The sequence below is a fragment of the Dendronephthya gigantea genome, unplaced genomic scaffold, assembly GCF_004324835.1.
Source record: "Dendronephthya gigantea isolate DGI-Jeju-01 unplaced genomic scaffold, DenGig_1.0 000015F, whole genome shotgun sequence".
Classification (NCBI taxonomy): domain Eukaryota; kingdom Metazoa; phylum Cnidaria; class Anthozoa; order Malacalcyonacea; family Nephtheidae; genus Dendronephthya; species Dendronephthya gigantea.
In genome coordinates, this window is record NW_021163025.1 from 2,810,504 (window position 1) to 2,838,190 (window position 27,687).

At 35.2% G+C, this 27,687-nt stretch overlaps 4 protein-coding genes and 3 long non-coding RNA genes across 8 annotated transcripts; 4 read left to right on the plus strand and 3 right to left on the minus strand.

The window, feature by feature from the left end:
• The first annotated feature begins 112 nt into the window (after positions 1-112).
• Positions 113-7,653, plus strand: LOC114520044 (calcium-independent protein kinase C-like). The gene is made up of 15 exons (XM_028540243.1): positions 113-1,685; positions 1,764-1,827; positions 2,057-2,213; positions 3,605-3,639; positions 3,714-3,796; positions 3,974-4,103; positions 4,260-4,393; positions 4,484-4,690; positions 4,984-5,157; positions 5,246-5,337; positions 5,434-5,496; positions 5,595-5,733; positions 6,466-6,654; positions 6,739-6,882; positions 6,988-7,653. Exons 1-15 carry the CDS (start codon positions 1,356-1,358, stop codon positions 7,150-7,152), a joined length of 2,106 nt encoding a protein of 701 aa, XP_028396044.1. The 5' UTR covers positions 113-1,355; the 3' UTR covers positions 7,153-7,653.
• Positions 7,654-7,804: 151 nt separating this feature from the next.
• On the minus strand, positions 7,805-10,517 carry LOC114520049. 2 transcript variants are annotated; one of them, XM_028540251.1, is made up of 8 exons: positions 10,457-10,517; positions 9,494-10,304; positions 9,197-9,279; positions 9,017-9,124; positions 8,680-8,894; positions 8,539-8,607; positions 8,399-8,469; positions 7,805-8,271 (listed from the first exon to the last, which is right to left on the minus strand). In XM_028540251.1, exons 2-8 carry the CDS (start codon positions 9,642-9,644, stop codon positions 8,183-8,185), a joined length of 786 nt encoding a protein of 261 aa, XP_028396052.1. In that variant the 5' UTR covers positions 9,645-10,304; positions 10,457-10,517; the 3' UTR covers positions 7,805-8,182. The 2 variants fall into 2 exon arrangements, with proteins under 2 accessions (XP_028396052.1, XP_028396053.1); XM_028540252.1 differs by lacking the exon at positions 8,539-8,607.
• On the minus strand, positions 10,518-11,204 carry LOC114520050. The gene is made up of 4 exons (XR_003686658.1): positions 11,057-11,204; positions 10,914-10,966; positions 10,708-10,788; positions 10,518-10,596 (listed from the first exon to the last, which is right to left on the minus strand). It is a non-coding gene; the product is annotated as an uncharacterized LOC114520050 (long non-coding RNA).
• A 1,267-nt stretch (positions 11,205-12,471) lies between these two features.
• LOC114520210 lies at positions 12,472-20,163 on the plus strand. The gene is made up of 3 exons (XR_003686668.1): positions 12,472-13,504; positions 13,800-13,845; positions 20,078-20,163. It is a non-coding gene; the product is annotated as an uncharacterized LOC114520210 (long non-coding RNA).
• LOC114520209 (HMG domain-containing protein 3-like) lies at positions 17,658-19,441 on the plus strand. Its single transcript, XM_028540435.1, has 5 exons — positions 17,658-18,077; positions 18,208-18,341; positions 18,685-18,861; positions 19,024-19,268; positions 19,412-19,441. The coding sequence occupies exons 1-4, from the start codon at positions 17,810-17,812 to the stop codon at positions 19,261-19,263; spliced, it is 819 nt and encodes a 272-aa protein (XP_028396236.1). The 5' UTR covers positions 17,658-17,809; the 3' UTR covers positions 19,264-19,268; positions 19,412-19,441.
• Positions 20,164-20,173: 10 nt separating the features above from the next.
• Positions 20,174-21,191, plus strand: LOC114520211. The gene is made up of 2 exons (XM_028540436.1): positions 20,174-20,298; positions 20,474-21,191. Exons 1-2 carry the CDS (start codon positions 20,227-20,229, stop codon positions 20,735-20,737), a joined length of 336 nt encoding a protein of 111 aa, XP_028396237.1. The 5' UTR covers positions 20,174-20,226; the 3' UTR covers positions 20,738-21,191.
• Positions 21,192-21,272: 81 nt separating this feature from the next.
• LOC114520129 lies at positions 21,273-22,444 on the minus strand. The gene is made up of 3 exons (XR_003686667.1): positions 22,311-22,444; positions 21,386-21,443; positions 21,273-21,298 (listed from the first exon to the last, which is right to left on the minus strand). It is a non-coding gene; the product is annotated as an uncharacterized LOC114520129 (long non-coding RNA).
• Between the last annotated feature and the right edge of the window lie 5,243 nt (positions 22,445-27,687).

The window sequence follows — 27,687 nt, forward strand, 5'->3', positions numbered from 1 at the left end:
GGAAAGCCCGTTAATAAGGATAGATATATTGCAAAAATGTTTTTACGAGGCGATTCGGTGATTCTTGTTTTAAGAAACCCGCGAGCTAGCACTGGCAAGTGAAGGAGCTATTACATTGGACAACGTGACACGACTGTGACAGAAGTTTTGTTACCTTGAAAAGATAGATAGCCTGTCACCCTGTGTTCTCTACCTGTTATCATTGTAAATTTCTTAAGTTTATTAAAAAGACACTAGGGGAAAATAATGCATGATTACCAGAAGCAGTTGCAATTTGGGATGCAAGAGAAACTACTAGATATGACAGAGCTATGGGTTTCATTCTAAGGGGCTGTTTAAATTGTCCCAGTTAGTCAAGATTCAATGAAGTGCCAGATGACTTTGAGATATTGAAATAAGCATATAACTTTATCTTGGCAATTGGGGTCAATTGCACAATCACCCTGATAATAGCATTTCAATACCTCAAAGTAATCTTGCAGAGGTTGCAAAACCAATCTTTATTAATAACAGACTACATTCCATACTTCAGAGTTCAATTGGATCTTTCAAATTTTGACAATGTGAATGGAACTTAATAGACCTTTCTTAAAATGACGTCAAACGTGGAAAGTCTGATGTTATATGAAATTTGATTGGAACCAACCAATGTGCAACATTATACTTTCCGCGTTTGATGTCATTAAGAAAAAGGTCTATTGTTCTGATATTCTGTGGCAGTCCACTGGACTCTGGAGTGGACTCTAGCTAGTGTAAAAATGGCCAGTTTTTTTCTCCAGTGTAAATACTTACTGCTTGCTGTTGCTAAACAACACAAGCCTGGTCTATCTATTGAAGTCCTTATTGCAGTTTTATAAAAAGTTTGTGATGGAATCTATCATAGAATCACTACATTCAATACATTTTCAAACGATTTATGTGATGGTTACACCATGGAAAATAGTCTTTTAACTATCCATGGTTACACTCAGGTTTTATTAGATTTATTTAGTCTAATGATATAACCAGTTCAGCATAAACGACAGTACAGTTGGCAGTTGTATGATACAGGCCAATGTAGTGCTAGGAAGAGCGGTTACCAAAACTATTATTTACCAAAGATAAAGATATACATTTAGTTTAGTAATTTCGGTATGGTTTATTGATCACCAGGGGGGAGCGTAGTTTTTCCCCAGTGAGCTGTTTTTCCCTTCGTGTCCTCCCGCGATGCATGCTGGACCGTAAGTAAGTTGTCGTGACTTCGAATCTCAAATCAACATTTAGAAGTCGAAGGAAATAAAACAGATTATTCATATTGAAACTATTGTTTTTTATCCAGCTTGCCGATGTTGTGAGGGCTGGCGTATGAGTAAGGCATGATCGGTTTTAGTGGTACTCTAAAATTGGTGATATCTGAAGCAACCGATTTGAAACCAACGAGTTTACATCATCATGGGGTGAAATTAACTAACCTCGATCCTTATGTATCGATATATGTCGACGAAATATTTCTGGCGCAAACACAAGCCAGAGGAAAGACTTCTGCTCCACGTTGGGAAGAAGCATTTGAGAAATTCATAGATTATGGAGAGATATTAGGCTTGACAGTGTTTCATAAAGCTATTCTTCCACCTGATCCATTTGTTGCGAATGTCACAGTGCCTTTCGAACAACTTATAAACGAAACATCCAAGGACTATTTGTGGGTAAGAAAAACATATTGATTTCTGTTGCTGCTAAAAGTAGTATCACTTTACAACGGCAATATATAATATTTTCACTAGATCAAACTTGAGCCGTCTGGAAGAGTAAAAGTTAAGATTGAACTTAAAGAGTCCACTGGCACAGGTAATTTTAATTTTAATGTTATTGTTTCGGAAGTCCAATTGCAAATATGTTAAACTATTCAAAAATTTCTGCTCAACCTGTGAATTTTCCTCCATTAAAATAAGGTTAACCTTATTTATTTTATTGTCGTGTATTTTTGACTGAGTTTGTTTCCTGGTTAGTTTGTTTCTTGATGAATGCAACATTGTCTTCCGTTTAGTAAAAAGTATTTCAATGCTTAAAATTTTAGATAAAAGACCGAAATTTAAAATGAAAGAAGGTGCATTGAAAGCCCGTGGACGAAGGGGGGCGATGAGGCGAAGAATTCATCAAATAAATGGACATAAATTTATGGCAACATTTTTGTATCAGCCTACGTTTTGCGCTCATTGTAATGAATTTATTTGGTAAGTTTTGAGAGGCTTCAGAATTAACTAAGATTGCATGTTTTTAAACATTGTTATAATGTCTTCTCTTAGATATTTTGAGGATAATTCACTGCATTATTTACCTAGCTTATAGCTACCGATACCTCAAGTAAAACATATTTTATACTCTTGGAGAATTCTAAATTCCTAGCTTATTTTTTAAATATTGTCGCAATTTATATATATGTTGTAAAGAAGGATAATTTGAGACAAAACAATCGCACAATATGCGCGTTTTTGTTTTTATTCAATACTACACATATGCAAAACGAGAAATGTTGCCCACGTAATATACCCGATACTTAATCCGAGACACGAAACACGTTGTCCACACAAAATAAATCTATAAAGTCCAAATTTTTATTTTGCTTTTCCTGCATTTTGCTTGGCGATTTAATCTTTATTCAACTCCTTACATTATTTTCGCCCGACATTTTTGATGATTTTGGATGTACCCAAGGATTTATCCCATTATTTCCGTGTTCTGTACACCAGCATGGTCGTTTGTTATAAATTTTGCAAGTTCCAGTTAGAATTGAGTGCTGAGAATTTGTTTTGTTTATGTTTTCTCTGTTAATGTCTTAAAATAAACACTGAATTGACAGCTAAGTACGTAATGTAAAATATTTGTCCCAAGTGACAATGAGACTTGTATTATTTTTGGCAATTACATGTAAAAGACTAAAAGTCCTATCAAAGACAATTTGAATGCCTTACTAAATAGAAGTATGTTAAAAGCAATGTTTAGGTATATATCAAGCAACGAAGGTTGGGTGATAAAAGACCTATAATCATCTATATCACCATAGCATTGTGTTCGAGTCTATACTCAGTCTGCTCATGAGTCTAAACATAGTTGACAATTTTTCCTGTAGTTCTTATTCTTTCTTAATCCTGATTCTAATCTTGGTACGGTAGTCACAACCCAACCTAATACATGTCATCTACCTCATTTAGCCTCAGCCAGCTTCAACTTAAACTAATTATGTTATTTCACTTGGGAGCCCAGTTCCTTTTAATTTTCAACCAATCAGCTTGTGTGTTTAACTGTTGAAAGAAACACTCCAAGGAGGCATTTTTACCACCTAGGGTGAAGTAAACCAAGATGCAATTTTTTGTTGTTGCTTCTTTCATGATTGTGCAGCAATTTGTATAACAACTTAGTGTAGTACAATTGCTATGCTGCATTCTTATTGGCAATGTTATTTGTTTACTGTGAGTTAAATTTGTCTCTTGTCACATTCTCAACCAGTTTTTCAACTATAAATTCTTTGTTCTCTTACTACTAAGACAATTAGATCCCACTTTATTCACTTTTCATATATATAATATGATAGTGATTGGTTGTGTTTTTATCTTTCCATTTTTAGGGGGGTGATTGGAAAACAAGGCTACCAGTGTCAAGGTCAATATTTTGTTACATTTCAGAGTTGGACTAGAAAGACTGGACTAGAAAGTAGAAATTTTTTTTTTTAACAGTTTGTACAAAGGTAGTCCACAAGAGATGCCATGAATCTGTGGTTACAGCATGTCCTGGACATAAAGATGAAGCTTCTGAATTGGTAAGATTTGTATTAAAGAATAAAATGTTTTCAAACATTTTGGAAGATAAATAAACTATGGATCTATAATGAAAGATAAAATTATGTACCTCCAAAAGGCTCTTACCTTACTTATTCTCAGTTCTTATATATGTCACACCAATGATATGTATAGTACTTTCATTTCATTGGATTTAGATTGGTGGGTCAAGGTTTACAATTAATGTGCCGCACAGATTTCATGTGCACACTTATCGAAGACCAACATTTTGTAACCACTGTGGTTCAATGTTGTATGGTCTATACCGACAGGGTGTTCAATGTCAAGGTTTGTGATTAACAACAGATTCTATGTGACAAAACAGGTGGCAGACATGACTAAGAATGTTGTAGATAGATACTGTTCTTTCATGAGTAACCCATTCTGGCTAAGGGTAGTGAATATTTTTAATTGTTCAAAACATTTTGCATATTTCTTCTATAGCATGTGGAATGAATGTTCACAAAAGATGCCAAATGAATGTTGGAAATAATTGTGGGGTAAAAACTAAGGAAATTGCTGAGATGCTAGCAGTTATTGGACAGAATGCCCATGGTATTAAAAACACACAGAAGAAAGTAGGTTGAGAATTTCAATCTGCAGGAGAATTTGTAGCTTTAAAAATAGCCTGATGTCCTTTTAATAATTACTGAATTTTTTACCTTTAGCTTTCCATATCGGACAGCACACCTCTGCTCCACCAAACAAATTCATCTCAAGAGAGCCCCCCCAAAACTCCGTCCAGTCTAGACAGTAATGTTCAGCATACTGGATTTAAGAAGAAACCAGTAAAACGGCAGATGAATGGAGTATCTAGTTACTCTCTTAAAGATTTTGACCTTCTGAAAGTATTGGGAAAAGGCACATATGGCAAGGTAGAAATACAATTTACTCCAATAACAAAATTAAAATCATTAGTAAATTATCGCTGCAACATTATAAAGTGTGGTTTACATCTTGTGTTGTCTATGGGAATGCACGTAGTTTATTCCGTAGTTGCATGTATTTTTCAGCCATACACTACCCTAAATATAAATTTTGCAAATATATCCAGAATATAGACTACCTTCTTAATTTTGAATGTAAACATGGAAATAAATATTCTATATTCTAAAATAATGTGGACAAACTACCACCATTATTCTGGTTATGTTTACAATTTTTCCAGGTGATGTTGGCTGAACGAAAAGGAACAACAGAGCTATATGCAATTAAAGTTTTAAAGAAACAAGTAATAATGGAAGATGATGATGCTGAGTGCACTATGATTGAAAAGACAGTTTTAGCATTGGCAGCTTATCATCCTTTTTTAACGTCTCTTCATTCATGTTTTCAAACACCGGTTAGTTTAGTTTGTGTCGAAATGAAACGACCATATGTCAATTTATCCGTAAATAGTTTGTTACATCCAATATTTCATTATCTTAAAGGAACGATTATTTTTTGTAATGGAATACGTTAATGGTGGAGATCTCATGTTTCAAATACAGAAATCAAGAAAATTTGACGAACCCCGTGCGAGGTAATGGACAATATGGTTAAAGAAAATATTGTAGAAATAGGGTCAGGGAACGTTTTCTGCTTTTACACATTTGTATAAATGGTTCCTTAATTTTAGGTTTTATGCTGCAGAATGTGTTTCAGCCCTACAATATTTACACGAGAAGGGAATCATCTATCGGTAATTAGCTACTGCATTTTAAAATAATGGATGCTGATGGGACCTCCACATACGAAACGTTCATAATCAGTCAACAATTAATTTATTCTTCTCAACAGAGATCTTAAACTAGACAACGTGTTACTAGACAGAGATGGGCACATAAAGTTAGCAGACTTCGGGATGTGTAAGCTGGAAATGTCTTTGAATACAACAACCAGCACATTCTGTGGCACACCGGACTATATTGCACCTGAGGTACATATATCGTACTTATTATTATTAGCACTATATAGAACTTATGTCATAGCCCTAAGGGTATTCAAGATTTACCCCTCGAAGCCAAAAGTCTTGTATACACGTGTAAAAGTTTTGTTTTCATTTAAAGATTCTCAAGTCATGAGAATTTTAGCGCATTTTAATATTTTTGCCATAGGTAAGGGATACAAAAAGAATTGAAATCTGCCAATGTATGATTTTTAAATTTTGCTCAAAATTCGTCCAAACGCTTTAATTGAGCCAGAGTTCGTATCTTAAGCGTGAAGTGCCGAGGAGGCGCTTTGGAACACGGATTTTTATCCCTTCAACAAATTTGATTGGATAAAACAGAACTGATTTTTAATGTAACTTCAGAATTTTTAAATATTTCAATAGTTTCAATAGAACCTCCCCTCTTCTTCACAGTTTCAAAAGCCTTCAGATATGCTATAAACTTTCTGTTGGAGTACATTTACCTCGCTTTTACTGTGTTTTGGCATATCTTGTTTTTTATGGTACTATGGTAGTTCTTTGTCGAAAAATTAGATTAATACCGAGAGGTCATGTGAAGCTATTTTGAATGAAAAGTCAGTGAGGCAAAAATGCAAAATCTTATTTCTTTTGGAGCTAGCCAAGTCTCTCTACCTGTAAAAAATTTCTGTAACTGTAGGGTGATTAACACAATGTGGTAAGTTTTGTTTCAGAAATCATTAACTGTGTTGCGTTCAGTAGATCCTGCAAGAAGTGCCATATTCTTTTTCTGTTGATTGGTGGGCTCTGGGAGTTTTAATGTATGAAATGATGGCAGGTCAGCCCCCATTTGAAGCTGACAACGAGGATGAATTGTTTTACTGCATACTTCATGAGGAGGTCTTGTTTCCCGTATGGCTTTCTAGAGAGGCCATTCTTGTTCTCAAAGGGGTTAGTAATAGAACCGACGGAAGAACATTTATTTATTTCCTATGTGTCATATATGTATCCTTATTTAATATTGTTCGTTTGTAGTTTATGACAAAGGACCCAAGTAAAAGATTGGGATGTACTTCATTAGGAGAGAGAGCTATACGAGATCATGTATTCTTTCAGGATATTGATTGGAGAAGATTAGAAAGAAGAGCAATTGAACCGCCTTTCAAACCAAAAGTTGGGGTAGGTGATGCTGTTTGAAAACGTGTTAGAACATTAAAGAGGCTATGAAAAAAGGTTTCGCTGGTCTACTTTATATTTTTTAAAGCTGTATTGTCTTTTTTATAGAAAACATACTTAGATCCAGTAAATTTCGAGTTAGAGTTCACACGAGAAGAAGCAGCACTTACACCTTCAGGAAAGGACGTTTTAGAGACAATTAATCAGGACGATTTCAAAGGATTTTCATATGTTAATCCGAACTTCACAGCCAACACGCAATTCAACTTGTAACAGTTAAACTAGCTGGACGTAACATCGCGACGTGTCACGTAAGGGATTTTATTCATTAATTTTATACTAACAGGCAGGCACTCGTCTTCCCAAGACAAGACCAGCTACCCTTCAAAGGATAGCTAGACGCATGCTTGCACATGCACACCGCTATTTAGTGAAGTTGTAACCGTTTTTATAATGGAAAACCATTGTATAATGGCAATTTCGTCGCAAGTTTTTTTGCAAGAGATGTGGTATATATGTGCATGCTATTTAATTTGCTTTTCAGATCATGTGAACTTCAGTCTGCAAATCTTTACATATATATATTTCCGACGTATATTCATATGAAAAAAATGCGTCAGTTTTCCAGTTCAACCATGCATGTCGATCGTTTACGTTTTTTTTCAAGTCTTCAATACTTGGTTGAAATATAATAGAAAAATGAAACTGAATCCTACCCATTTATTGCTGTCGTAATCATGCAGTTCCCCAAAATCATTTTATGCGGTTGAATTGTAAACCCGACTATTTATATACATTACTTTAGAGCCATAAACTTATCAACATTGCCGATCAATGCGAAATAGAAATATAACTTTGTTAACAGTGTACATATAATTGGAAAATAAAAAAGAAAGCATTGATATTGGATTCTTTAGATTATGGGCTTATAGCTCTATCAGTTCCAAACTGTTCTTCCTAGAGATCCAGGAAGGATGATATGTTATTGATCCAGTGTTATTAGAAGATGAAGTAAATCGTATTAGACAGAACGTAGCAATATTTTAATTCGGTTTGAAATTAGAGTTTTCCTTCTCTTAGGTGAACTGCCTACCATGGCTAATGAGCTCCACCTACCCAAAGTAACTTGATTTTACACACAACCATTAAAATCTTGTTTTATGTGTGTCGACAAGTGTCTGTACTGATGGAGGAGGAACAGGGGCAATATTGGGTGCAATTTGTCTAGGATCATCACTTGGAATACCAAGTCTTTTGTTTACATTCCCTTCTGATGTGATCCTCTTTATAAAAACCTTCTGCATCAGTTCAGGAATGTAACTAAATTCTTTTGGTACAAGAACACGAACACGGCACCACTGTTGTGTACGCTTACTGAACTTCCGACCGTACCTAATAAAAAAAACACTTTACAATTCCATACAATATGAGTACCATTACACTATAAGAATGCACAGGACCTGAAAAGTTGTTCACACTTAGGATGGGAACACTAAGGCAAAAATTTCAATACCAGTACCTTTCCCATCAGCTGTAGTTGCTGGTGCTCGGCCTCTGTGGTGGTTAAAGTCCAAGGAGGCAAGCTGGTTTCTATAAGAGTTTTATCATGATAGGAGTTTTATTAGCTGTTACCTTTGTAATAATATGTCATATACTTACGAATAGGCATGGCGCTTTGGAGCATACATCAAAATTACATTATGAAAGGACTCTAAAAATCCTGTGTGCCTAAAAAATATTTCAAACTTTGAGATGATATAACTTATCTGAAATTTTCAAATATCCAATCTCATTTGTTACCTGAAGTTAACATAATACACCAAAGTCTTTAAAAAGCGAGTGTCCAGAATGATCTTTGCCAGTGCTTTATGGGCAGAAGACTCTTTCTTAAGCCATGGCTTCTTTCTCTCACTTTCATTAAGAGGATCATGTTCACATTTTCCACCATTTACACCTTCCTCCAACACCCACTCATGCTCATCAACAACATGGTGTAAAATACCAATCCACTTATCCTATTAAAAAAATATAAAAATACAACATAAAGTGACTACATATTAACACATGTATGTACAGTTTTGCACGAACTAGATAAGTATTGCTGCAAAAACCAGTAGTACTTCAATGTGAATCTTACTTTGAGATTTTTTGAGTCATTAGCACATGTTTTTGAACAATACCAAAAATGGTTCCTTATTGATGGTGCCCACAAGGTCAAATCTGCATTGTCTTTAGATTTAGCAGCCTAAAGAATAAAATCAATTCTAAATAAAGAAAGTTTTTTAACTAATTGCTGGTTGATATCTTCAACACTTACAGTAGTGATTTTCCTTGCAATGTTCTTTGCTCCATGCCACACATCATTCTGATGTGTGACCTCCTTATATTTCTCTTCCCTTTCTAAAAAATGCAATAATGCTTAATTAATAAACAAATGCATGTTGTAAATATTCCCTCACTGTCTTTTAAAGGGTAAACACAATTAATTATATAACATTGTAATCAATCTGCAAATGAAGTTGTTAAATTATTGAAAGTCTGACAATATTGATTATAACAGGTTGAACTATTAGAGTTTCAGGAATTGCCATATTGTTATAATGTAGATACTTACTCATCAATGCAGCAATTTCAATATGACCATCAGTTACCACCTCCTTCATAACTATTGGTGGTGCAAGCAGTGTGTCCATCTTTTTTTCAAACCCAATCCTCTCCATATTATTGCTCTTACCAGCAGCTTCTCTCACATCAACCACATTCATTTGCAGTATGGCACGATCATTGGTATCAGCCAAGCTGTAAGTACAATATTGTGCACTATGGCCAGGCGAGTCATTCCTTCCATCACCACTCAATATAACCTGGTCCTCTTTGTTCTCTCTTTCTTTCCAACATTTCTGTTTGTGTTCTTTCCAGTAGTCATTAATGGCAGGGATGATGTACAACTTCTGATACTGATTGAATAATATTGATGAGAAATACTGAGAATATACAACAACAAAGCAGAAGCAAGCACAAGGTTGCCTGCTCTAATCTTGTTGCAAGAGGGTTGAGCTGCCCATCTGCCTCCAACATGACCAGACCTACACCCCCAGGATACGACCAGGCATGTTCCAACATATGTTTTCTTATAGCTCAACACACGGCCACATCCTTGTCATTTACAAACACTGTAATGATGTAATGATGTTATCAAAGCTATAAGAGTGTCTGTAAACACAATACACTTTTCCTTCTTGATTGCATCTTCAGGACTGACTTCTTCCACAGTAGAGATGTATTCTGGTTGAGTCGTCTTATGTTGCTGCTGTTGTTGTTGTTGGGTTCCAACATCTTCTGTGGGCTCATCTCCATCATGTCCACGGATTGTCACATTGAGCAAGTCATCCAGTAATGGCACGTCAAAACCCGGGGGACATACACTACAGTAAAATGGCAGTAAGAGATATTATTGGACGAAATATTTTATGCCATATTCAGTGATATATAATGTGTATATTTATGTTTTAAATCAATAAGCATTACAGTAGGAATGTCACAAAGATTATTATTGAGGTTTTGCATCATCACTTACTCAAGAGAATCGTCCGACAAAACCTGGTCTGCCTGGATAGTGTGTTCACCAAAATTGTCATATCATCATCACTTTCATCATCAGAACTATCATCTTTGGCTGTCAATGTTCGACTGTCAGAAATCACACTCTGACCCGACCTGAGATATAAACACATATTGCGTATTTAAAAAGTAATACTCTCTGCGCGAAACTTTGCATGTATGGGTTTCAAATTATAAACTCAGTAATCACAATAAGTTTCAAATTACCTGATAGAATATGATGTTCTAACATCCGACAAAGCAGACAATCGACGCGGATTGAGTGCGCGCTTGGCGTTGAGGTTTTAACTATAAAATATTTCATACAAATGTTTTATGCGAATTTTTAAAAAATAATAAATGTTTACGTTTTTGGAGCAGCACTTTAAAACATATGTTCTTACTGGGAGAAGAAAAATATTTGGAAGGTGTACCTGGCGGCATATCCGTTGATTCCATTACCGTTTCGGTTTGCGTCTCTGCATTGCTAAAGTGAGTTCAACACATACATAAAAAGCAAATCAAGTAAACAAATAACACACAAAAAAGATCAGAGGTTTTATCATTTTATACTTACCAAACTATACGATTCATCGCAAGATAGCTGTCAAGAAGCATATCCGCCACATCCTTGTCTGTTCTCAATTTATGCTGCTCCTTAAACGCTCTCCATCGAGGGAAAGAACCCAACAAATACACTTTAGAGGCATCTCTACTAGCATAATATTTTTTCTACTCGACGACATGACTCAGTGCTTTTTTTTTTCTTAAATTGCGGGTCAGACTGAACAATCCGGGGGATTATCAACTTCGGTGGAGTCCCCAGGCTGGCGCACGCGCAGAAGCCGTGTCTTTAAAACAGGCAAAAAAATAAGAAATTTCAACCGCTCTTCACCGCAATTTCGGCTCTCTTCACCGCAATTTCCACCGCTTTTCACCGCAATTTCCACGCTCTTCACCGCAATTTCCACCGCTTTCACCGCAATTTCCACCGCTCTTCACCGCAATTTCCACGGCTCTTCACCGCAATTTCCACCGCTCTTCACCGCAATTTCCTTTCGCTTCTACGCATGTGCGAGCTTTGTTTATATTTTTCGTTTTGGTGTGAATCCATTTCATTTGCACAACATGAAGTATCCAAAAACTAAATTAAAATGGCGGACGCATCAAGAGTGAAGAGTGGAGCTTTATAAAACCATTCAACAATTGTCTTTTAAAAGACAACCAAATAAATATTTTGAAAAAACTACTGGAAGATATCTCCTGTAAGTTTGTCGATTTTATCTAAGTTTGAGATACTGTGTATAATTATTTTTACAGTGATTGTTGGATGATTATTAAATTTGGATAAAAGATTATACTCAGATAATGATTTTGTTTATAAAATACTTTCGTACTCTGTTCTAATATTGCAGGATTCAGATTTATGAGCAAGATAATCATGCTTCAATGGTCAAAGTAGCTCTTCTGAGTGTGTTTCATCATAGACATCAATGCCATGTGGGTCAACATCACTGAATGAAACTGCTTCAATACGAAAGCTAACAAGTGAAGATATAGATAGGAGAGGATTTTGATGGCGAGTATGGTTATCGAATGATTGAACTTTCAAACCTAGCAAGTGCATTTCAGTCCTTGCATAATTGGGAATTAGGCGGAGAGTTGAAAGTTACCGATGATGAGTCTCGTAGATATGGAAATAGCACAGTCATTTTTGAGTCAGATATTGCAGAGATTGCTGTGAGTTATGATAGCACATGGTCTAAGCGCGAGGGTTCACTGCAAACTTTGGAATTGATATTGTTATTTCGGTTGACACAGGTGAGGTTCTTGACTATAGTTTTGAATCCAAATTGTCGAAGTTTGACATGTATGCATTATTGATAATTGGTGATAAAGTTGCCAACCTTAGTATAATACATGAGTAGCATGTACGCGCACAGAACACGAATGTTGGGCTACCTATCGTATTACATGATGTTTCACCATTCGTTCTCTCACTTCTCTGAGCAAGAAAAAAAAATCCTGAAAATTCAACCACATTCACCACAAAGAAAAACCACGCCTCGTGTTTTAATAAGTCACTGTTGGTATCTTTTTCTTGATTTACTCAACTATATGGATCGCTTCTGACACTTCACCCTCGCAAAATTTCGTAGATGCTTTAATATTTGTGCATGGTGAGACTGAAGTGAAGACTTCTAAAAATCGGACAATTCATTGATAATTGTCATGTAATTTCCTGGTATAACATCCCAACCTATACATTGTAGTTAAAATATGATAACAATATCAACCTCAAATTCAACTAATATTTTGTATGCAATCAAGAAAAATTTGGAAATGCTGGTGGTTAATTTTACTGCAATTATTACACAAGATATGATTACACTCCTTTATCATTACCCAATCCTGTCAGAATTGCTATCACATGTGAATGCAATATAATTTTTGTACACAATCATTATTTAATTACTGTTTTCAGCATAAATTATGCCTTAAGAGGCCTTCTCCAGACAATATTTATTGCAAGCTATATGATATTTGCTCCAATATTTGGCTATATTTGTGAAAGATACAGTTGCAAGCTCATTATGATCTATTGCCTCGTTATCTGGTCCTTAACAACATTTCTTAGCACACTACTTAATAAACACCTATGTAAGCTTTTACTGATTTCATACAGTGAGTTAGAAGTCAGATATGTTAAAAAAGAAGGAAAATGGTAGGTTAATGAATAGTTTGGTATGTTCTTGGTTCAAATGTATCTTCCGCATTTCGTGGTGGCAATAATTTTATAATAAAGAAAACACAGGGTATGTAAACATGTGAAATAAACATGTTATTACTTGATGTGTTTCAGGTAACTCCAATCTTGGGTGTGCTTCTTATCATCTTGGGCTTTATATCTGTTGTTTGAACCTGTCTAGGGGCAAATTGAAAAGAGTCAGGGTGATATTGTTGCAGACAAGGATGTTATCATTCGTCGTTCATGGTTGAATGATGCGAAACATATGTTACGCTGGTAGGTGATTTTTAACAACAGATGTTGCTTACTGCAGGATGAACTGTTTAGAACTGACAGAATTATCCAATGTAAATATAGTTAGTTTGTGTAGGTTTCCTGCTGTAGTAACGCTGAATCAATAAGAGATGATCCAGTATGCCATTCCTTGTTATGCCCTTGATCCTAGCTTTAAAATATATTGTTCTTTCTTATGTAAGTTAAACATGTATATCTGAAATTAAACATATAATTAATATTTCCGTAAAGACATTTCTATCATATAAGTGTTAGCAATTGTCTTGTTTCTTTGTAGATACAGACAGAGCCACAGCATCGGCAGTCCTTATATTGTGGGTTTGGTATGTAATATACAATTTCTTTTACCTAAAGCTGTGAATCACCGACACGCCCACTGAATCTAATTATGACGTCACTTCCGGTCCGCAGGGCTTATTTCGCTACTTTCTTACGCTTTGACTTTTGACTTCCGGTTTTTCGATAAGCGTGGTAAGACACGCCCACTTAATCTAATTATGACGTCACTTCCGGTCCGCAGGGCTTATTTCGCTACTTCCTTACACTTTGACTTTCAACTTCCGATTTTTTGTGGGCGTGATCAGACACGCCCACTTAATCTAATTATGACGTCACTTCTGGTGGGCGGGGCTTATTTCGTTACTTCCTTACGCTTTGACTTTCAACTTCCGATTTTTTGTGGGCGTGATCAGACACGCCTACTTATTCTAATTATGATGTCACTTCTGGTGGGCGGGACTTATTTCGCTACTTCCTTACGCTTTGACTTTCAACTTCCGATTTTTTGTGGGCGTGATCAGACACCCCCACTTAATCTAATTATGACGTCACTTCTGGTGGGCGGGGCTTATGTCATTACTTCCTTACGCTTTGACTTTCAACTTCCGATTTTTTGTGGGCGTGATCAGACACGCCCACTTATTCTAATTATCATGTCACTTCTGGGGGGCACGACTTATTTCGCTACTTTGTTACGCTTTGACTTTCAACTTTCGATTTTTTGTGAGCGTGGTCACACACGCCCGCTTAATCTAATTATGACGTCACTTCCAGTGGGCGGGGCTTATTTTGCTACTTCCTTACGCTTTGACTTTCAACTTCCTATTTTTTGCGGTAATGGTCAGACACGCCCACTTATTCTAATTATGACGTCACTTCCGGTGAGCAGGGCTTATTTCGCTACTTCCTTACGCTTTGACTTTCAACTTCTGATTTTTTTATGGGCGAGGTCGGACACGCCCGCTTAATCTAATTATGACGTCACTTCCGGTGGGCTGGGCTTATTTCGCTACTTTCTTATGCCTTGACTTTCGACTTCCAATTTTTTGTGGAAATGGTCAGACACGCCCACTTAATTTATTTATGATGTCACTTCTGGTGGGCGGGGCTTATTTCGCTACTTCCTTACGCTTTGACTTTCAACTTCCGATTTTTTGTTAGCGTGGTCAGACACGCCCACTTAATCTAATTATGACATCACTTTTGGTGGGCGGGGCTTATTTCGCTACTTCCTTACGCTTTGACTTTCAACTTCCGATGTTTTGTAGGCATGATCAGACACACCCACTTAATCTAATTATGACGTCACTTTTGGTAGGCGGGACTTATTTCGCTACTTCCTTACGCTTTGACTTTCAACATCCGATTTTTATATGGGCGTGGTCGACAGTAAGGTCGCAGTCCTCAGAACGTGCATTCTAATTGGTTGACCCATAGCCAATAAAAATCTTTCCCATGTAAACGTCATATGCGCTCTCTGTATGAATTTATTATTATTCTACACTGGCTCGCTGGGCTGGCTACATCGAATCATCGGTTATTTCCTATAATAGTGTTTTTCACTTCTACGTTCGCTCGCTGGCTTCATTGGTTCTTTCTTATAAAAAGTTCTTTGAGGGACAACTTCGGGTTATATATTATTTATGGCGTCTTCCAGCCTATCTGATGTCGCGGTGGAAGAAGGGGGAGCAGATACAACAAAAGCCAAGGTGAAATATTAATTTTTCTGCTTGTATTAATATTCTGCTTGTAGTAAATTTTATAATATTTCGAATTATCTTTATTTTTTAATGTTATGAACTCAACTACATTAGAATTGACAGATATAGTTGGATGAACACAAAAATAACTTTATAAATACGACAATTCAGACGCTTTTCACGTGCCATTTATTTTGCGTTGATTTGCATCGGGCAGGAGTATTTTGTCAATGCCTATCTAATATATCAGGCCACACTCTGCCTGTTGGGACAAGGCATTGGTAGGTGCCTAAATGTGTATTTTTTTACAATTAGCTAACCTCAGGATGGTCCAAGCATGGCAAGGGTTCCTGTCCAAATTGTGGTTTGCAATATACAGGGTGTATCAAAAAAAATGTCCCAAATGTAAAAATTCCGTTTTTCAGGATATTTTGCAGAATTTGGCAAATTTTTCTGTTCCTAGAGATAGTTAAGACTTATCTGGTATACCTAGGCCAAGTTTGGTTTTTCATTAACAAAATTATGTTACCGGGGGGGTTCCTTTCCACTGATATTGAGAGGGCTTGCGTGCGAAAATGTGAAGCTGAAATTGAGATATTATTTAGCTGTCTAAAAGTAGGAAAGCTTTTTAATAAACTGTCAAAGTTTCAAAAAAAATAATGCATACTGGGAGCAACGCGCGACGTCTAAAGGTGAAAATATTTCATTGCGCGCAGTGGATTAAATGCATCGTTGATTTTAGCGTGACCGATCTCATACAAGGTGGGCAAATGAATAAATTAAAGCGAGAAACTGAACACAAAAACAAAGCGATTTATTCGTGATGTTAATCCTCAGCATGTCCACCATCTCATTCTAAGCAAACTGGGGCTTGTCTGAGCATACTAAACACTGAACAGCGAACCATTTGTCTGTCCATTCGCCTAGATTTGTCGGTGGTAGCGTATAGGTGATTTGCAAGAAAGAATTTCGAACGAAATGGATGATTTGAGGCAGGACAGACAAATGTGGTTCGCCGTTCAGTGTTTACCATGCTCAGACGAGCCGCAGTTTGCTTAGAAAGAAATGGTGGAAATGTTGAGGATTAACATCAAGAATAAAAATCTTGTTATTAAATCTTCTCTTCGTCTTCTTGTTCAGTTTTTCGCTTTAATTTATTCATTTGCCCATAAAGCCTTGCATGAGATCGGTCACGCTAAAATCAACCATGCATTTAATCCACTGTGCGCAATGAAATATTTGTCACTTTTAGGGGTCGCGCGTTGCTCCCAGTTTGCATTATTCTTCCTGAAACTTTGACAGTTTATTAAAAAGCTTTCCTACTTTTAGACAGCTAAATAATATCTCAATTTCAGCTTCACATTTTCGCGCGCAAGCCCTCTCAATATCGCTGGAAAGGAACCACCCCCCTGGTAACATAATTTTGTTAATGAAAAACTAAACTTGGCCTAGGTATACCAGATAAGTCTTAACCATCTCTAGGAACACAAAAAATTGCCAATTTCTGCAAAATATCTTGAAAAACGGAAATTTTACATTTGGGACATTTTTTTTGATACACCCTGTAGTTGCCGTTACAAGCCACCAAGTTGTTCAGGATGCATATTTTGAGCTTGGAGGATCATATGTCCCTAAAAAAAAGCCTCGTCCATTGGTGCCTAAGTGTACCTTGGTGGTGCAGCCATCAGACGGGTTATCAATCTACTCGGTTAATACCAGTACCCATGATGATCGATGTATTGTGGTTCGTGAAGAGGCTTCATCTATGTGTCAGCATCACCTGTGTAAACAGAATAGAGCCATTCATATTAACAGCCAAAAAGTGGCAAGCTTTAGTTGTCAGCATTTGGAATCCACCAGAGATTGTACAACTCCTCTTCAGACATTCAATGGGATATCAGATGAGGTCATTTCCAGTTATCTCTGTGATGATGAAACAAAAAAAACCCTGGCAGAAGTGGCAAATGCATCAAAGGCACAGTCATTTCCAGTTGTGGTGCATGTTTCTCCAACTATGTATTGCGTCTTTGGAATGGCAACCACAAACAACACTGTTGGATATTGCCATGTCAAGGTAACTGAAAAGGAAATTAAATGCTGTTCCAAAGACTGCAAAAGTATGTTGAAGAGCAAGCAGCAAAAGTCCTGAAAAGTTTGCACCCACATCCATCTTTTATTAGCTCTTGGCATTTTTACACACAACGAATGTGTGTCAGCAGATCTTCCCCCACCAATAGTGCCAGACAGTTCCTTGACAACAATTGACAGAAGTGGGAGCAAGTCTCGCAAGGCAACCATAGGACTTAAAATGAAGTTAAAGTTGCCATATGTCATTCCAAAACCCATTATTCAGGCAGCAGGTAAAATGGATTTTTCCAGGTGGCCAGAGCAGTTTGAACCAGACCAAACTTTGTGTGATTTGTGTAAAAGTCCTCTTGGTCAGTCCAAGCCACACCCAAATCAACGTGGGCGATCAATCATAATGACCAATGGATGTCCATTCAAAACAGTCAAAATGCTAGTCAAAGATTGCTCATGTTGCTTTGCTATAAACCAAGTGTTTCCCTACACATTAGGTAAGTATATACAGTTCAATATTTTTTTTGCAGTATAGTAATTCTATGTTGACAGGTGAGTTTCTATTTCACAGTGTACATGTTGGCTCAGGGACAAAGGTTAATTTGATTCAATTTTATTGCCTTTTAGGTCTGTTTAATATTAGTGACAAGGTTCTGGTGGCACTTGAAATTCTATTAGAGTTCCGAGAATTGTTCAAAAGAGGAGTGCCAATTTCTGTAGCCATAAAAAGTAAATTAGCTGTGATGGTCCAGAAAGTTGAGGTAATTTCAAGATGATTGTGTATGTACTATGCAATAGTATGCTGTACAACTGCGTAGAATCTGTCAGTGTCAGATTAGTCTTAGTATTTACAATAGGACTAGTCTAATAAAATTGGCAAATCGTCTGGTATGGGAATTTGTTAAGGCCCTGTTAAACGATGCAATTTTTCTTGAAACTTGCAACTCCACTCTTGACTGATGTAACATTGGCAAAGTGTGACTTCACGAATTAAAATCTCTCAAGAGTAGCATTGCATTGCAAGTTGCAAAAAAATTGCACTGTGTAACAGGACCTTTAGTCTTGCTCTAAATATTAACAAAGTATCCTGTTGTATTTATTAAGGAATCGCCAACAGAAAATGAGTTGGAAAGTATTGCTACACATTTATACAATGGGTTTTATTGCTTTGAGGCAATAACTGAACGCAATATGGATTCAGGTGTTTGTGGAATTTGTGGTACTGTTGGTGAAGTGTATTTTGGGGATGGGAATGAAAAAAATTGCTGCAGCATTAGCGAGGTAAAGCATTCATGGACCAGAATGGCCACATGAGAATTTTAGTAACATTTTGGTCTTTAGTAGTGTTCAATTATTAAAATGTCCTTGCTGGTCTTTAGCCTGTTCTCAGATCCCTCTGATTTGCCAGAGCTTCTTACACAAATATTTGCATTTTCATTGTAGATTGATTACTCACCACTACAAGATATAGATTGTGAGGAAGATGATCCTATTTCCCTTGAGATGTTCTTGGAGAAATTAAAATACAATTTGGTGGAAAAGACAACCTACACACGATCGGAAAAGGCCACTATCCACTTTTCCACCATTCCACCAGTCATAGCCCCATCATTGAGAAGTACAAAATTGTTCAACACTGAAGGGGAAAAAAAGTGCTTTTCTCAAGCAATATGGCAAACCTAATGAAGGTTTGTAGCATTACTCATAGTACAATTTAGCCATTCAATTAAAATAATATATGCTATATAATACAGCTTGTTTGTGACCATAAATGGTTATTTGGACCAGAATTGATTTTTTAAGTGAATTTAATTATGCATCTGTTGCACAGGTGATCCAGCTCTTTTGCATCATTAGATATCCACTCAAGTAGTTGACATGAACACAATTGAGCAATGCAGTGTCGAGAAGCTGAAAGAACTTTGTCATTTGTGTAATATAGCAATTTCAGGCAAATCAAAGGTATTTACTGTAATTTACGATTGTGACTTGGTATTAATTTGCACGAAATAACTTGCATTTTATTTCTTCGCGTCAGGCAAGAATGCTCATTGATTTGCGGTCATTGTATGAAACCTTGCTGGTTGGTTCATGTCCTTGCCATGGCTTCACAAAAGTGCCAGGGCATACTGGTGGTTTCTACCACATTGTTTGTCTCCATGGCGTAAGTATAGAAATATTTCACCTGCAATGCAACTCTACTTTTGAGACGTGTAAATTACGAAAGTACAACTTATTTCGTATTGTTCTCTCAACATATCGAACATCTTCACTGACACTAATTAACATCTCTCAAGAGCAGAATTGCATTGCAAGTTGCGAGAAAATTGCACCCTGTAACAGGGCATTTATCATCTTGTTTTCTTAGACAACCGTAGCCCTAGTCTTAGACGTATACAGTGATATACCATTTAGAGCATTTATAAAATTTACATTTATAGAATTTTTACTCTGGGTGTTCTAAAAAATAATCCTTTTGGGTGTCCTTTCCTTTCAGGTAACCGCAGCTTCAAAGTTTCTGACTTTACAGGAGTCAGTAAGAGATGCTGCCGATCTCTATTTATCATTTAAGCATATTCCTCTTTTTTTCTTTGCGACACGGCTTGTGGGTTTGTCAGGCACTTAGAGTGCCGGGTCAGTAAAGAAATGACCGAACAGCTATGGAAAGATAACAGAGGGTGTTTTGAGGTACCATCGTTGGATAAACCACCATCAAAGGTATCGTTTACGAAAAATCTACATATTACTGGTGTATTGTGCACATTCATTGCCCTAAACATTTTTATTCAGTCAAGGTTAACTTAAGATATGACTTGAAAACAGTTTAGAATATTCTGAAAACCCATAAAATGGAACAAATATATTATTAATTTTGTCGTCATGACACTTCTAGGAAATGAGTGTCCCTATGCTGACAACAGCAGAATACAGAAAAAGTGACAATGATATGATACAGGTGGAGGATGGTAGCATGATTCATCCATTGACAGGCACATCCAGGAGATATGTTTTAGGTGACAGATTTCACACAGCAAGCAATCCTCACAAGTCACCCCTTTGTAAATATCACAACATAAATCTTTTGTCTCAGTCGAACACGATAAAAACAAGCTATCAAGAGTCCGAAAACAACCGAAAGAATGTGCGACGGTTATGAAGCTCGACGATGCAAAATTTTTCCACGCACTATTTTTATAACTTTTTGATGGATTTCTATCAAAATGAGGAAATAGTAAAAAAGCAACACGACGTAGCTTCGAGACAGCTAAAACCTGGGCAGATGTTATGCAGGAATTCATATATGCAATTTGTGATAAAAGATGGTGAAAAATAAGCATTAGGGTTATTACTCATCGCGCGCTTGTTGTTTATGTTGGGTAGGTGGAGCTCATCAGTCTTGGAAGACAGTCCACCTAGGAGAAGGAAAACTCTGATTTAAAACCCCCGGACTCGTGCAATAAATGGGTCAGGCTGTCCATGTCGGATTCATTGATGCTGCTAATAATTATTGCAATACTTAATGTTTCCTAGGCATGCTGACGAGCCCTGAGATAGGGCGAAACAGCCATTATACACGTATTGTTATACGTAGTATTATTTATTGGATCTAGTTTTCGTAACTTTTCATATCTTTAGCCAGCAACTGGACGGTTTATTCGTTCTTTAATGTTTTCAATTAAATTATTTTCTACATTTCTGTTTGCAGAAGTCGCACAGCCTATAATGAAAAAAACAACTTGTTTGAACGTCAATCATATTTATAGGACGTTGAAGTATTAACATTACTGTAAATGTATTGACTTACCACTTTCCTTTAGGTACTCTTTCAATTCCTAGGCACTCCTGATGGTAGTAGCCTTTACCTGCAGTGCTTCCACAATTGATTTACCAAATTTCCTTTTGAGATGCTAAAAAATCCTTTTTTCCAAAAATATTTCCTTGCCAAAATTTCCAAATTTCCTTGCAAATTCCTTGCAAATAGCGGCCTTAATGGAACAAATTTTTCTCAGTGACAAAATAAACAATATTTTTTTAAGTGATACAGCTGAAATATATTCCATATACAAAAATACTTCCAAAATTCATCCAAAAATTTGGTCACTTTTTATTAAATTAACCACAGAAACTTTGATAGAAGTGTAAAATAGGCGTAGAGTATTTGGGGGGGGGGGGGGGCTGAGGGCTAGAACCCCCCGAGAAATTTTAGGGTAAAAAATTTACTAGGTAATAATTGCATCATATAGCAATGTTGAATCTTTAAAAAGACATCCTTATATACACATGAAACAGTTTTATTAGTGAATATAATAACATATAATAATATATCAAACAACTTAGAAAAGCAATTCTGAAATACGAAGTTTAGATCCGCAGCCACTACTTTCTGTATTCCTCATTTTATACAGGGAGACTTTTAGCTGGGCTTACATGAAGTCTATACCTTGGTTAGCCAAGCTTTAAGCCCCCCTCCCGGAAGAAAACAAAACCCTACACCTATGAGTGAGGAAAATGGTTATATACTTGAAGAACCAAATCTTTGCAAACTTATTATTTTTTATTCAATTTTAAGTCTAATATAAACAATTTTCAAGATTTCCTTGCAATTTCCTTGCCCAGGCTAAAATTTCCTGTCCATTTCCTCCTCAATTTTATTTCCTTGCCTTTTTCCTTGAAAAAGCCAAAATTTCCTTTTGCAGGGAAATTTCCTTGCAAGTGGAAGCCCTGTTTACCTGGACACTATAGTTATGGTTGAAAAATAAACAGTTATTGACCGACATTCAGTTTTAAGGAAACTATTAGTGGGATACGAGATGTAGTATCGTTTATTTTACAGATAGTGGAATGAACATAGAAACCTCAACCAGACAACATAAGATTGCTTTTAGAAATTCTCTAAGATTTTTTTTTACGAAGATGTATTTTGTCTTGGGCTAGCTGTGTCAATCTTGGGCTACCTGTGTCTGGCTTGACACAGGTAGCCCAAGACATAATACTTTTTCGTAAAAAAAATCTCGGAGATAAACTAGAGATATAAAAGAAAAAAATAGAAAATAAACCAGAGACCACAAGACAAAAATCAAGTTTCTTCTTAAACTTTTCAAAAAACATTTAGAAAATACTTAGAGAAAAACATTAAGAAGAAACTACAGAAAAAAACTAAGCAGAAAATAGAAAAAAAACTAGAGAAATAGAAGAAAAAACCAGAGAAAAGAAAACTAGATAGAAAAATTAGAGAAAAAACTAGAGAATAAAAGACAAGAGAAAATAGAAAAAAAAAACTAGAGAAATAGAAGAAAAAACTAGAGAAAAAAAAAACTAGAGAAATAGAAGAAATAAAACAGAGAAAAAACTAACTAGAAAAACAAACAAGAGAAAAACATTAAGAAAAAACTAGAGAAAAACTAGTAGAAAATAGAAAAAAAATCGAGAAATAGAAGAAAAAACCAGAGAAAGAAAACTAACTAGAAAAACTAGAGAAAAAAACAAGAAAAAACATTAGGAAAACTAGAGAAAAAACTAAGTAGAAAAATAGAAAAAAACTATAGAAATAGAAGAAAAAACAGAGAAATGAAACTAAATAGAAAAAACTAGAGAAAAAACTAGAGAATAAAAGACAAGAGAAAATAGAAAAAACACTAGAGAAATAGAGAAAAACTAGAAAAAAAACTAGAGAAAAAGAAGAAAAAAAACAGAGAAAAACTAACTAGAAAAACAAGAGAAAAAAAAAAGAAAAAACTAGAGAAAAACTAAGTAGAAAAATAGAAAAAAAACTCGAGAAATAGAAGAAAAAACCAGAGAAAAGAAAACTAACTAGAAAAACTAGAGAAAAAACAAGAAAAAACATTAGGAAAAAACTAGAGAAAAAAACTAAATAGAAAAAAAACTCGAGAAATAGAAGAAAAAACCAGAAAAGAAAAAACTAACTAGAAAAACTAGAGAAAAAAACAAGAAAAACATTAGAAAAAACTAGAGAAAAAAAAACTAAATAGAAAAAACTCGAGAAATAGAAGAAAAACCAGAGAAAAGAAAACTAACTAGAAAAACTACAGAAAAAACTAGAGAATAAAGCAAGAGAAAATACAAAAAAACTAGATAAATAAAAGAAAAAATAGAGAAATAGAAGAAAAAACTAGAGGAAAAAAACTAGAGCAATCGAAGAAAATACTAATAGGTTTAACTTAGAAAAATACTAAAAAATACTAAGAGGTTTAATTTAGAATTGTCAAGTCACACAGAAGAACTTGCAAAATAAAAACACTAACACCATCAGACGAAAAAGGTTTATTTCTTAAACTTTACAAAGAAAAAAGATTTATAAATCCAAGTTTTGAAAATTGTCACATAATTCATCACATTTCACACTAAAAAATATTAATCAATGAAACTGGGTGCCTTTCAACTTTCTTCAACACCAAAGAAAAAAAGAATTTCATCAAAAAAATAATAAGAGAAAATATATTTAGAAAAAATACTAATACTAAGAAGAAATTAAAGAGAAAAGAAGTATGAGAAAAAGCCAAAAGCAACTGCTAAAATATTTTCAATTGTGAAAGCACAGGGAAAAACATGCAAAATCAAAACACCAATACCACCCGACAAAAAAGGTTTACTTTTAAACTTTACAAAGAAAAATTTATCTTTATAAATCCAAGTTTTGAAAATTGTCACATCATTGATCACATTTCACACATGTTATCACACACTAAAATATTCAATGAATCTAGGATAGGGCTAAAATAATTCAGGTTCTTCTGGGGTGCCTTTCAACTTTCTTCAACTTCATTCATTCTAAAGAGAAAAAGCATTTCATCAATCCTTTTAGGCAAAAAGTTGTATTTTCAAACCTGACATCATTATCAAAAGATATTACTCATTATCTTACTTTAGCCATCTTTCATGGATAGACAATACATTCGTGAATGCATTTTGTTTTATGCCAATTATATTTTAGCTATTTTCAATAAAAAGAATGTGTCACATGCATATATTCAACCTAGAAATATCTCACTATTTAATTTGAACACAGAAAAACTGGGTACCACCCTTCTGAGTACTACAGAATATAAATCACATGGAAATCAGAAAAATTTCTCCCAAGTTTAAAATAGTAATTGCTGGTCTTTTTCATGGATATTTATTGTAAGACCACCAAAGGAATTATAGTAATCAGCCAGACTTGTTCAGCTGTTATAGCATTAAGTTTCATCATTGGTTTCACACATGGTGACCATAGAAGCAAATTTCAATTTGATTGTTGTCATCTCAACAATGTAGTGGCTTTTTAAAATCAAATGCTGGCCATCCATGACAAAATCAAATTACCTCAGTGCAGATATCTTGTTCACTTTCCAATCAATGTACATCTGACAGTAAAGTTTATATCCACGACTCATGTTGCACTCTTGACCAGGGAAAATCTTGAATATTACAAGAACACATGATTAATATAAAATTGCATTTTCAACTATCTTAATTATTGTCTAGTTTTTGGTCAGGCATTCTATGGTTACTTCATCCCTCTATATAAATATGCTATATTTATTCAAAGCCCACCACAGGAATTTATCATTGGTGACCACATAGGGAGCATAGAAGCAAAGTTCACTTAGCAATCTTAACAAAATTGTGACTGCCTGACGATTTTCATGAAGATCCTAGTTGCAGCAAATTCCCCCTTATACTAAATAACAAAATATATATCTGGGCGGTTGATATATATTACAAGGCCACTACAAGAATTTCAGCTGCACGGCTAATATAAATTTTGAAGGAAAAATCAAATTACCTCTGCAAAAATCTTGTTCACTTCCAATTTTCCTCTGACAGGAAAGTCCATATCCACAGCAGCTAATGTGGCTGGTTGCACTCTTGATCAAGGAAAATCTTGAATATATAAAGAAGTTATTATTAAGACAAAATTCCGTTTTCAACTATCTTAACTATTGTCCAGTTTTTCCGTCAGGTATTCTATGGTTACTTCATCCCTCTATATATAACTATGGTTGCTATATTTATTCAAAGACCAGCAAAGGAATTTATTACTGGTGACACATAGTGAGTATAGAAGCAAAGTTCACTTTATAATCTTAACAAAATTGTGACTGCCTGACGATTTTCATGAAAAAGATCCTAGTTGCAGCAAATTCCCCCTTATAATAAATAACAAAATATATATCTGGGCGGTTGATATGTATTACAAAGTCACTACAAGAATTTCAGCTGCAAGGCTAATATAAATTTTGAAGGAACAATCAAATTACCTCTGCAAAAATCTTGTTCACTTCCAATTTTCCTCTGACAGTAAAGTCCATATCAACAGCAGCTAATGTGGCTGGTTGCACTCTTGATCAAGGAAAATCTTGAATATATAAAGAAGTTATTATTAAGACAAAATTCCATTTTCAACTATCTTAATTATTGTCTAGTTTTTCGTCAGGTATTCTATGGTTACTTCATCCCTCTATATATAACTATGGTTGCTATATTTATTCAAAGACCAGCACAGGAATTTATTACTGGTGACACATAGTGAGTATAGAAGCAAAGTTCACTTTATAATCTTAACAAAATTGTGACTGCCTGACGATTTTCATGAAGATCCTAGTTGCAGCAAATTCCCCCTTATACTAAATAACAAAATATATATGCTCGGTTGATATATATTACAAGGTCACTACAAGAATTTCAGCTGCAAGGCTAATATAAATTTTGAAGGAACAATCAAATTACCTCTGCAAAAATCTTGTTCACTTACAATTTTCCTCTGACAGTAAAGTCCATATCCACAGCAGCTAATGTGGCTGGTTGCACTCTTGACAAAGGAAAATCTTGAATATATAAAGAAGTTATTATTAAGACAAAATTCCCATTTTCAACTATCTTAATTATTGTCTAGTTTTTCGTCAGGTATTCTATGGTTAATTCATCCCTCTATATATAACTATGGTTGCTATATTTATTCAAAGACCAGCACAGGAATTTATTACTGGTGACACATAGTGAGTATAGAAGCAAAGTTCACTTTATAATCTTAACAAAATTGTGACTGCCTGACGATTTCATGAAAAAGATCCTAGTTGCAGCAAATTCCCCCTTATAATAAATAACAAATATATATCCGGGCAGTTGATATGTATTACAAAGTCACTACAAGAATTTCAGCTGCAAGGCTAATATAAATTTTGAAGGAACAATCAAATTACCTCTGAAAAATCTTGTTCATTTCCAATTTCCTCTGACAGTTAAGTCCATATCCACAGCAGCTAATGTGGCTGGTTGCACTCTTGATCAAGGAAAATCTTGAATATATAAAGAAGTTATTATTAAGACAAAATTCCATTTTCAACTATCTTAATTATTGTCTAGTTTTTCGTCAGGTATTCTATGGTTACTTCATCCCTCTATATATAACTATGGTTGCTATATTTATTCAAAGACCAGCACAGGAATTTATTACTGGTGACACATAGTGAGTATAGAAGCAAAGTTCACTTTATAATCTTAACAAAATTGTGACTGCCTGACGATTTTCATGAAAAAAGATCCTAGTTGCAGCAAATTCCCCCTTATAATAAATAACAAAATATATATCCGGGCAGTTGATATGTATTACAAAGTCACTACAAGAATTTCAGCTGCAAGGCTAATATAAATTTTGAAGGAACAATCAAATTACCTCTGCAAAAATCTTGTTCATTTCCAATTTTCCTCTGACAGTTAAGTCCATATCCACAGCAGCTAATGTGCTGTGTTGCACTCTTGATCAAGGAAAATCTTGAATATATAAAGAAGTTATTATTAAGACAAAATTCCATTTTCAACTATCTTAATTATTGTCTAGTTTTTCGTCAGGTATTCTATGGTTACTTCATCCCTCTATATATTATGGTTGCTATATTATTCAAAGACCAGCACAGGAATTTATTACTGGTGACACATAGTGAGTATAAGCAAAGTTCACTTTATAATCTTAACAAAATGTGACTGCCTGACGATTTTCATGAAAAAGATCCTAGTTGCAGCAAATTCCCCCTATAATAATAACAAAATATATATCCGGGCAGTTGATATGTATTACAAAGTACTACAAGAATTTCAGCTGCAAGG